Source organism: Amblyraja radiata, chromosome 5 (genome assembly GCF_010909765.2).
Source record: "Amblyraja radiata isolate CabotCenter1 chromosome 5, sAmbRad1.1.pri, whole genome shotgun sequence".
NCBI lineage: Eukaryota > Metazoa > Chordata > Chondrichthyes > Rajiformes > Rajidae > Amblyraja > Amblyraja radiata.
Genome location: NC_045960.1, coordinates 15034480 through 15043975, shown reverse-complemented (window position 1 = coordinate 15043975; position 9496 = coordinate 15034480). Strand labels below are relative to the sequence as shown.

General features: G+C 48.7%; 1 protein-coding gene across 1 annotated transcript; it reads right to left on the bottom strand.

Annotated features, from left to right (window-relative positions):
- Positions 1 to 684: 684 nt before the first annotated feature.
- LOC116972903 (probable G-protein coupled receptor 139) lies at positions 685 to 8390 on the bottom strand. Its single transcript, XM_033020490.1, has 2 exons — positions 8321 to 8390; positions 685 to 1571 (listed from the first exon to the last, which is right to left on the bottom strand). Exons 1-2 carry the CDS (start codon positions 8388 to 8390, stop codon positions 685 to 687), a joined length of 957 nt encoding a protein of 318 aa, XP_032876381.1.
- Between the last annotated feature and the right edge of the window lie 1106 nt (positions 8391 to 9496).

The following is a 9496-nucleotide window of genomic DNA, read 5'->3' as shown; positions in this document are numbered from 1 at the left end:
AGCTGATCAGCCACGTCCTCCAAATCCCATTCTCCTGCCTTCTCCCCATAACCTTTGACACCAGTACTGATGAAGAATCGATCTTAAAAATAAATATCTACTGACGGCCTTCACAGCCTTCTATGGCAAAGAATTCCACAGATTCTCTGCCCTCTGATGAAAGAAATCCCTCCCCATCTCCGACCTGTAAACGCGTCCTTGAATTCTGAGGCTATGAGATCTAGTCCTGGACTCTCCCACTGGTGGAAACATCCTCTGCTCATCCACTCTTTTCAAAATGTTTACTATTCTATACGTCTCAATGCGGCGCCCCCTCATTCTTCTAAACGCCAGTAAGTACAGGCCCAGTTCTGAAAAACGCTCATCACCTTAACGCACTCATTCCTGGGACCATTGTTGTAAACCTCCACTCGAATCCCTCCAGGGCTTGCGCATATTTCCTCAGATATGGTGCCCGAAATTGTTCACAGTATTCAAAATGCGGCCTGGCCAGCGCCTTATAGAGCCTCCGTATTCATCCCTCTTTTTGTATTCTTGTTCTCTGGAAATAATTGTGGTTCGCTTTCTTTATGTTGCGTTTGCTTTCTTCAATACCGATCCGACTTGCTGCTTAACTTTTTGGGAATCCTGGTGTAAACCAGCATCTGCTGTTCCTTCCTACACATATCGTCTACGTCGGAATGTTCAGTTTGTGATGAACGCGAGCAGCCAATGGAACGGGTGGGTGATGGTGAGTTTCACCTGTTCCCTGAACTTGGCCTGGGTCAGGGCGTAGATGCAGGTGTTACTGCAAGAGTTGAGATACATCAGCATGGTCCCGGCCTGCGTGACCGTGACCAGCCAAGTCATGTCCAACAGCATCTCCTCCATCACAAACATGACCACCTTGGTCATCCACAGCATTACGAAGCTGCCCGAGATGGCGAAGAGAAGAACGATGGACCTCCTCCTGTTCTCCATCTCGGGATCCGCTGATTTGCCTCCTGCTCCTACGCCGGCGCCGCGCAAGCCCTTGCGGGCCCGGCTCGCCACTAAGATGTGACGGACGGTCAGGGCGTTGAGCAGAAGGATGGTCACGTAAGGGATCATGGGCGTCAACACCGTCCCGGCCCACAGGTAGGCGACCCAGGGTGTGTTGGTGCAGAGATAGCGGAGCCGACAGACCGGGTAGGGGGCGCGTCCGCGAACCGGCTCGTAGGTGAAGTAGCGCGGGATATTTCGCAGGTAGCTGACGGCGCACACCGCGACGATCGCCACCAAAGCCGCCCGCTTCGTGCAGTAGTGGGGCTTGAGACGCGGGCAGCAAATGGCGACGAAGCGGTCGAAGGTAAAAGCCACGGTGAGCCAGACGGACGAGTCCACGACCGCCGCGTTCGCGATGCCGTTGATGGCACAGACGCGGTAGTGCAAGAGTAAGGAGTAGGGGAAGTAGAGCGAGGCCAGGTGGTTGAGGACCACGCAGAAGATGATGACCAGCAGGTCCGCCCCGGCCATAGACACCAGGTACCGGACCGTGCAGCCGGCGAGACCGCAGCTCCCTCGGCACAGGGTCACGATGGTGATGAGATTCGCTGCGGAAAAAGTCATAAGTGATGGGATCAGAATTATGCCAATCGGCCCATTAAGCCTACTCCGCTATCCAATAATAACGGATCTATCTATCCCTCCTTCCCCATTCTCTTGCCGTCTCCCCCTAATCCCCGACACCCGTACTAATCAAGTATCTATCTATATCTGCCTTAAAAATATCCACTGAAGGCCTCCTTATGTGGCAAATAATTCCTTCCAGGTGTAACGTCCTTTAATTCTGAGGGTATGCCTTAGTGGCCTAGACAATCGCACTAGTGGTAACATCCTCTCCACATCTATTCTATCCAAGTCTTTCATTATTCGATACGTTTAAATGAGGTGTCCAGCCCAGCGCCGTCAAACGCTCATCATATGTTAACCGATGGAATTGAGGGAAAGAGTGAGAATGGTGGACGCCCTTACATCTCGGGAGATCATGTTGCAGTTGTAGTGTGGTCGCGCTTAGAGAACTGTGTTCAGTTCTGGGCACCATGTTACAGGAAATAAGTTGTCAGTCTGGAAATGGTGCAGAGAAGATTAATACCAGGATGTTACCAGGACTCGTTGGCCTGAGCTATAGGGAGAGATTGAGCAGGCTGGGATTATTCGTAGAGCAGGAGGATGAGGGTTAAACCACAGAGGTATATACAATTATGAAAGGAATTGATCAGGTAGACGCACATAGCATCTCGCCCAGAGTATGGGAATTGAGAACCAGAAGACATAGCAAATAATCTGAGGGATAACTTTTTTCCAACCAAAGGGTGACGGGTGTGTGGAACGAGCTTCCAGAGGCTGGGACTGTCGCTACGTTTAAGGCAGGTACATTAATAGGACAGGTTTGGAAGGTTATGGGGCAAACAGGTTGGTGGCACGAGTATAGATGGGACATGTTGTCGGGTGTGGCATATTGGGCCGAAGGTCAATGGATCAATTACTACATCTCGGCACAATCCTTGGAGAGTGTATAACAACATAGAACTGTTAGAACCTTTGACCCACTATATGAGTGCGGAATATGATGCTGAGTTAAACCAGTCTCTTCAGTCTGCAGGTGCTCCACGTCCGTTCATTCCCTGCAATTCCACCAGCCTATCTAAAGCCTTCATTAGTGATCGGAGCAGAATTAGGAAACCTTCATTCGTGATAGGAGCAGCCTGCTGCTCATCGTTCGATCAGCCGAGATGTTGTCAGCTGCAACCTTCCATCCACTGACGTACTGTACACGGCAATTGCCAGGAAGTGAGCGGGTAACGTCTTCTCTGACCCTTCTCCCCCTTGTCACGAACTCTTTGAAGTAGTCCATTTGAGAGGCGACCCTGGACCACCAAAGCCGTCATAGCTAGACATGAAAACTTATTTCTCCTGCCAACTATAGCCATATGTTTTGGTCTTGCCCTAAGCTAGCAGCCTTTTGGAGGAGTGCTTTCGACTTGATAAGCAGATCCTACGGCCAGGCTATTCCTCCAAACCCACTGTCAGCCATTTTCGGTACCCCTCCCAACACCAACCTCTCTGTTGCGGTGAAACGGGTTCTAGCTTTTACAACCTTGTTAGCCCGGAGACTGATCTTGCTTAACTGGAGGCTCTCCTGTCCCCCGACACACGCCCGCTGGATTAAGGAGGTGCTTTACAATTTAAAGCTTGAAAAACTTAGGTTCTCTCTCAAAGGCTCTACCAAGACATTCCTAGATACATGGAACCCTTTCTTGGAACTTGTTAACTCTCTCAACTTTTCACCGGACTCGGAAGAGGACTGAGTGCTCTCCACCATTGTTCTGCTCTACTGCAGCTGCACTCCCCTTAACCCCCCCCCACACTTATTTATTTAATTACTTACTTATTTACTGTTATTAGTGACCCCCTTTTTTTTTTTTTTAGTTCTTTTTGTTTCGTTTATATTACCATATTTGTGTGGATGTGTATGTATGTGAGTGTTGTTTGTCCCCGTTTGGTTCCGACCTGATTCGCGTGGGTTGAAGGTGGGTTAGGGTAAGGGCTTTGAGGGTCGCCTACATACTGTTGCACAATTATGCCTTGACTGTCACTGTCTGTTATCATTGTATGTATGCAAATTGCTGTGAAATTCTACTCAGCAGCCAAACGTCGCTTTTTACTCTGGTACTTTCTTTTCACGTGTTTAAATTATAATGTTTTATTTTTAATTGTCGGCTATATAACGTGTTTTATCCTGTTGCGCTCAAAGCATCTAAGTAAATTCCTTATATGTATACATGTTTGGCTAATAACATTTCATTCAATTCAATTCATTCAAATCTACTCCGCCATTCAATCATGGCTGATTGATCTCTCCCTCCTAACCCAATTTCCTGCCTTCTCCCCTTAATCACTGACACTCGTACCAATCAAGAATCTATCTATCTCCGCCTTAAAATATCCATTGACGGCCTCCTGTGGCAACGAATTCAACAGATTCACCTCCATCTGAGCAAAGAAATCCGTCCTCATCTCCTTCCCAAATGTACGTCATTTTATTCCGAGGCTATGCCCTCTGGTCCTAGACTCCCCCATTAGTGGAAACATCCTCTCCACATCCTTTGTATCCAGGCCCAACCGAGTCCAGCCCCTGCATTGTTTTTACCACCAGCGGAAACATCCCCTCCAACTCCATTTTATCCAGGCCAAAGCAGGCCAAAACTTTGTCTAAGCCTATCCAAAACCATCACATCCTTTCTTTAATGAGGTAAGGCGAGGTGAGAAGAGTGCGAATGTCCCGCGTCCTTTACATCTGCGCCAATTCTTTTGAGAGAGCGGCAATGTGACGGAAACGGGTCTGTCCGTGATCCCATCAGAACAGTTTCATTTGGGTTACCCTTCTCCCGCAAAATCCATAAACACCGCTGGCCTGCTCCTGTCCGACTGAAATCATTTCCACGTACCTCGACGCCATCCTATCCCCCTGGTCCAATTTCTCCCTCCCTTTTCAAGATGCCCTTCGTCTCTTTAATGATCTCCGCTTTCCGCGCACCCACTCCCTCATCTTTACGATGGACGTTCAGTTACTCTACACCTCCATCCACCACCAGGAAGGCATTAATGCCTTCCATTTCGTCCTCGACCACAGAACCATCCAATTCCCCTCTATTAACACTCTAAGCTTCCTAGCAGAGCTTGTCCTCACCATTAACAACTTCTCCTTTGAATTCTCCCACTTCCTCCAAGTCCAAGGCGTCGCTATGGGCACGCGCGTGGGCTCCAGCTATGCCTGCCTCTTTGTAGGGCACGTTGAACATCCCTGTTTCAGGCGTACTGTGGCCATATCCCCGAAAACTATCTCCGTTATATTGACGACTGCATCGGTGCGATCTCCCGCACCCATGCAGATCTCATGGAGTTCAACACATCCACTACGAATTTCCATCCTGCACTCAAATTTACTTGGACCATATCCGACACCTCCGACCACTTTCTTGATCTCACAGTGTCCATCACAGGAAATAGACTATCGACTGACGTCTATTACAAAAAACTCAGTCTCCCACAACGATGTGGACTACACTACTTCGCACACTGCTTCCTGCAAAGACTCTATCCCCTACTCACAATTGAACAGTCTACGCTGCATCTGCGCCCAAGATGAGGTGTTCCATACCAGGCCATCCGAGGTCCTCATTCTTTACGGAACGGGGGTTCCCCTCTCCCATCATAGATGAGGCCCTCACTCGTGTCTCCTCGGATACCGGCAGTTCCATCCTTGCTCCCTCTCCCCATAGTCGCAACAGAGACAGAGTCCCCCTATACCTTACCCTCCACAACATCAGACGTCGCATATAACACATAATCCTCCGAATCTCTCGCCACCTCCAACGGGATCCCAACACGTCGCATCTTTCCATATCCGTCCTATTCGACATTCAGCAGAGACCGTTCCCTCCGTAACTCCCCGGTTAACTCACCCCTTCCCATCCAAACCACCCCCTGCAATGTCCCCCAACATCATCGACTGTATCCGTTGTTCAAGATAAGGACTCTTATGCCCCTGTCCCACTTAGGAAACCTAAACGGAAACCTCTGGAGACTTTGCGCCCCATCCAAGGTTTCCGTGCGGTTCCCGCAGGTCTCAAGAGGTTTCCGTTCAGGTTTCCTAAGTGGGACAGAGGCATTATACATCGGCGTAGACTGTGCGATCGTTTCGCTCAACACCTTCGCTCAGTCCGCCTGAACCTACCTGATCTCCCGGTTGCAAAACACTTTAATTCCCCATCCCACTCCCACACAGACCTTTCTATCCTAGGTCGCCTCCATTGTCAGAGTGAGGCTAAACGCAAATTGGAGGAACAACATCTCATATTTCGCGTGAGTAGCTTACAGCCCCGTAATATGACTATTGATTTATCTAACTTCAGCTACATCCGGCATTCCTCCTCTCTCTCTCCCCCCCCCACCCAAATTGCAACAGTTTCTCGTTTTCACCCAACAAACAGCTAACAATGGCCTGTTTCTTTTAACATCATTACTTTTTTGCCAATCTTTCATTCATTGTTCTTTATCTCTCCACATTACCGTCTATATCTTTCACTTCCCTTATCCCTAACCAGTCTGAAAAAGGGTCTCGACCCGAAACGTCACCGATTCCTTCTCTCCAGTGATGACGCCTGTCCCGCTGAGTTACCCCAGCTTTTTGTGTCTGTCTTGGAACAGTTTCATCAGCATGTTGGCGGGAATGGAAGTCTCTAGATATCAGGGGAGATTGAATCGTGCGAGATCACTTTCGCTGAAATGCGGGAGGCTGGGGATGACTTTGTGGAGGTACACACAATGTATCACATAGAGTCACAAAGCCATAGAGTGATACACTGTGGAAACAGGCCCTTCGGCCCAATTTGACCACACCGGGTATCATGTCGCAGCTACATTAGTCAAGCCTTCCGGCATTTGGTCTATTTCCCTCCAAGCCTGTCCTATCCATGTACATGTCTTACTGCTTCTTAAATGCCTCAACTACCTCCTCTGGAAGCTTGCTCCCCATATCCATCACCCTTTGTGTGAAAAGGTTACCCCAAAGATTTTTATTAAATCGTTTCCCATTCACCTTAAACTTGTGTCCATTGGTCCTCGGTTCACCTATTCTGGACAAGATACTCTGTGCACATACACGATCTATTCCTCTCAACATCACCTCTATCAGATCACTGCTCCTGCATTGCAAGGAATAGAGTCCCAGCCTACTCAACCTCTGTCTATAGCTCAGACCGTCTTGTCCTGTAAACATCCTCGTAAATCCACTCTGTACCCCTTCCAGCTTGACAATATCTTTCCTATACCATGATGCCCAGAACTGAACACAAAACTCAAGATGTGGCCTCACCAGCGTCTTGTACAATAGGATAGTATTTCTTTCTTTTTGAATGTGTGCATTGTCCTCGTCACTGTAAGGGTGATGCTGTTACAAACCGATGTGGCATAGAACTGGAAATCCATCCAGTGCGCGCATTTGACAATGCACGCCAGTTGACTTGAACGTGATTCTCCATCTCAGTTTAACCCCATTCACTAAGTCTATGAGCCACTGTTTCACGTTCGTCCCCACTCAGTGCCGCCTCTTGGCCGAACGATCTTCAATATTCCTTCTTCAGTTTCCACACCTCTCACCATCGGTCACACTTATACACACAAAGAGCCCGATAGAGTACGCCAATAAACCTAGTTTATCTTTAAGACAGCGTGGAGACAGAATTCCCGGTCCACCGAGTCCATGCCGGCCATCGATTAGCCGTCTGAAGATGTGTGTCAACCAAAATCATCACCTATTTCTTTTCACCAGAGATGCTGCCTGACCCGCTGAGTTACTCCATCGTTTCGCATCCTGCACATTAGGGGGCATTTTGCACAAGCCGAATAACCCACAAAACTGTAGGTGCTTGCATGCCAGTGGAAACCCGAGCAACTGGAGAAACGTACACACTCCGTACAGACAGCACCTGTCCTCAGGATTGAACTAGGGTCCCTGGCGCTGTAAGGCAGAAACTTTACCGTTGTACCGCCAAGCCGCCCTTACGCCCATCTCTACTAGTTTGATCTTGATTGAGTTTAGTCGTTTGTCACGTGTTCCGATGTACAGGGAAATACTTTTGTTGCCTGCTAATCAGCCAATTGTACAAGTCATTTACTCAGTCTACAAGCCACTCTTTCACGTTCGTCCCCTCAAAGTGCGCCCCGTGACCGAACGGTCTTTAATATGTTTTCACCAGTTTCCACACCTCTCCCCATCAGTCACCATTTCAGTCCCCCTTATGCACACTACAGAGCCCGACATAGTATGCCAATAACAAAAGCTTATCTTGGTTTGAGATACCGAGAGGAAACTGGGACATCGATCCACCGAGTCCACGCCGACCCGTCTGAAGAAGAATCGCGACCCAAAACATCGCCAATACTTTTCTCCAAATATGCTGCCTGACCCGCTGAGTTACTGCAGGGTATTTTTGTCTACTGTGCACTGTTTCTATGTTATCCTGGTTTCGCATCGTACTGTGGGCACTTTTTCCGAAGCCGATTTTAGCTTTTTGCCAAACTAAACTGTACCTATTAAGTCGCGCATTTCACTTCTCCAGGGAACGGAAGGACATTCACTTTAACAAGGGAACAGATTGAACCCGCACGTTAGTGCGTGTCAAAACACAAACGCCTACACCGAAACACAGTCGCGATACTCCTGGCAAATCCAGACCCCTCCCAAAGGTCACACCCGCGTTCGCGCACCGGACGACTCTCCCGTCCACTCACTTACCCGTCACCCCGACAAGTGCCAGTGAATGGTAGAACACATCTTGGACCAACAGGAACACCAGGTCTCTCATCCTTGTAGCGAATATTCAGGTGGGGATGGAGACAGCCCCGCAACTGAATGGAAGAGCGTGCAAGAACGCCTCCTTATGTATGTAGGTCCGGGTGGAACTGAAGACTCAAGAGATTTAGCAGCAGCTTCGGAGAATGCAACAATTAGATTAGCTGGTGTACTCGGAGACGGTGGTCGTCCTAGCGGGAAACCTATCTGTTTATTGAGATTGCGTAAATAGCGTCTAACGCAACGCTGCTAAATCGTCTCCAGGGACCCTACGGTGCAAACGGGAATAAAATTAAGGGAGTGCAAAAGCGGTGAGATTACGTGCATCTCGATAAAGTTTAAGTGCACCAGGGCAACTCAATTATCGTAATTGTCGATGAAGCCCCTAGGAACGGCTGGCTTTGCATCGAGGCGCCTGGAATTGCAGAAAGTGCCATCCCGAGCAAATACAGGGAAGAGAGGACGGTTAATTGGAATTGGAATACCCTCTTCACTTCTCTTACCGGAGATCCCACCGACGGTGTGCACGCATTTCTCACACCATCTCCCATCAATCTCGTCAACCTAATCCGCTTCTTTCCTGCCTACACTCATCTTCCATCGCGTGTCACGCATTTACCTGTTTTTCCTCCTTTACGTTTCTTTCTTCATCTCCTCTTCTCTCTCTGGAGTCATAGAGTGGGTGATGCAGCGTGAACACAGGCCCTTCGGCCCAGCTTTCTCACACCGGCCATTATGTCCCAGTTACAGTAGTCCCACCTGCCCTATTTGGTCAATATCACTCCAAACCTGTTTTATCCATGTACCTGTATATCTATTTCTTAAATGTTGGGATATTCCCTGTTTCAACTTCCTCCACTGGCTGCTTGTTCCATACACCCACCACCTTCTGTCTGACAAGATTACCCCTCAGATTCCTATTAATGTTTCCCACTTCCCCTGAAACATACAGTATGCCCTCTGGTCCTCAGGGCAAGAGACTATGTGCATCTACCCGATCTGTGCCTTTCATGATGTTATGCATCTCTATAAGGTCATCCCGTATCCACCTGCGCTCCAAGAAATAGAGTCCCAGCCTACACAACCTCTCCCTATAGCTCAGCCCACTAGTTCTGGCAA

Coding starts and splice junctions, on each gene's coding strand:
- LOC116972903 (XM_033020490.1), bottom strand. CDS start 8,390: ATGAGAGACCTGGTGTTCCTGTTGGTCCAAGATGTGTTCTACCATTCA. Junction 1,572..8,320: donor GGCACTTGTCGGGGTGACGG/GTAAGTGAGTGG, acceptor CTTTTTCCGCAG/CGAATCTCATCACCATCGTG.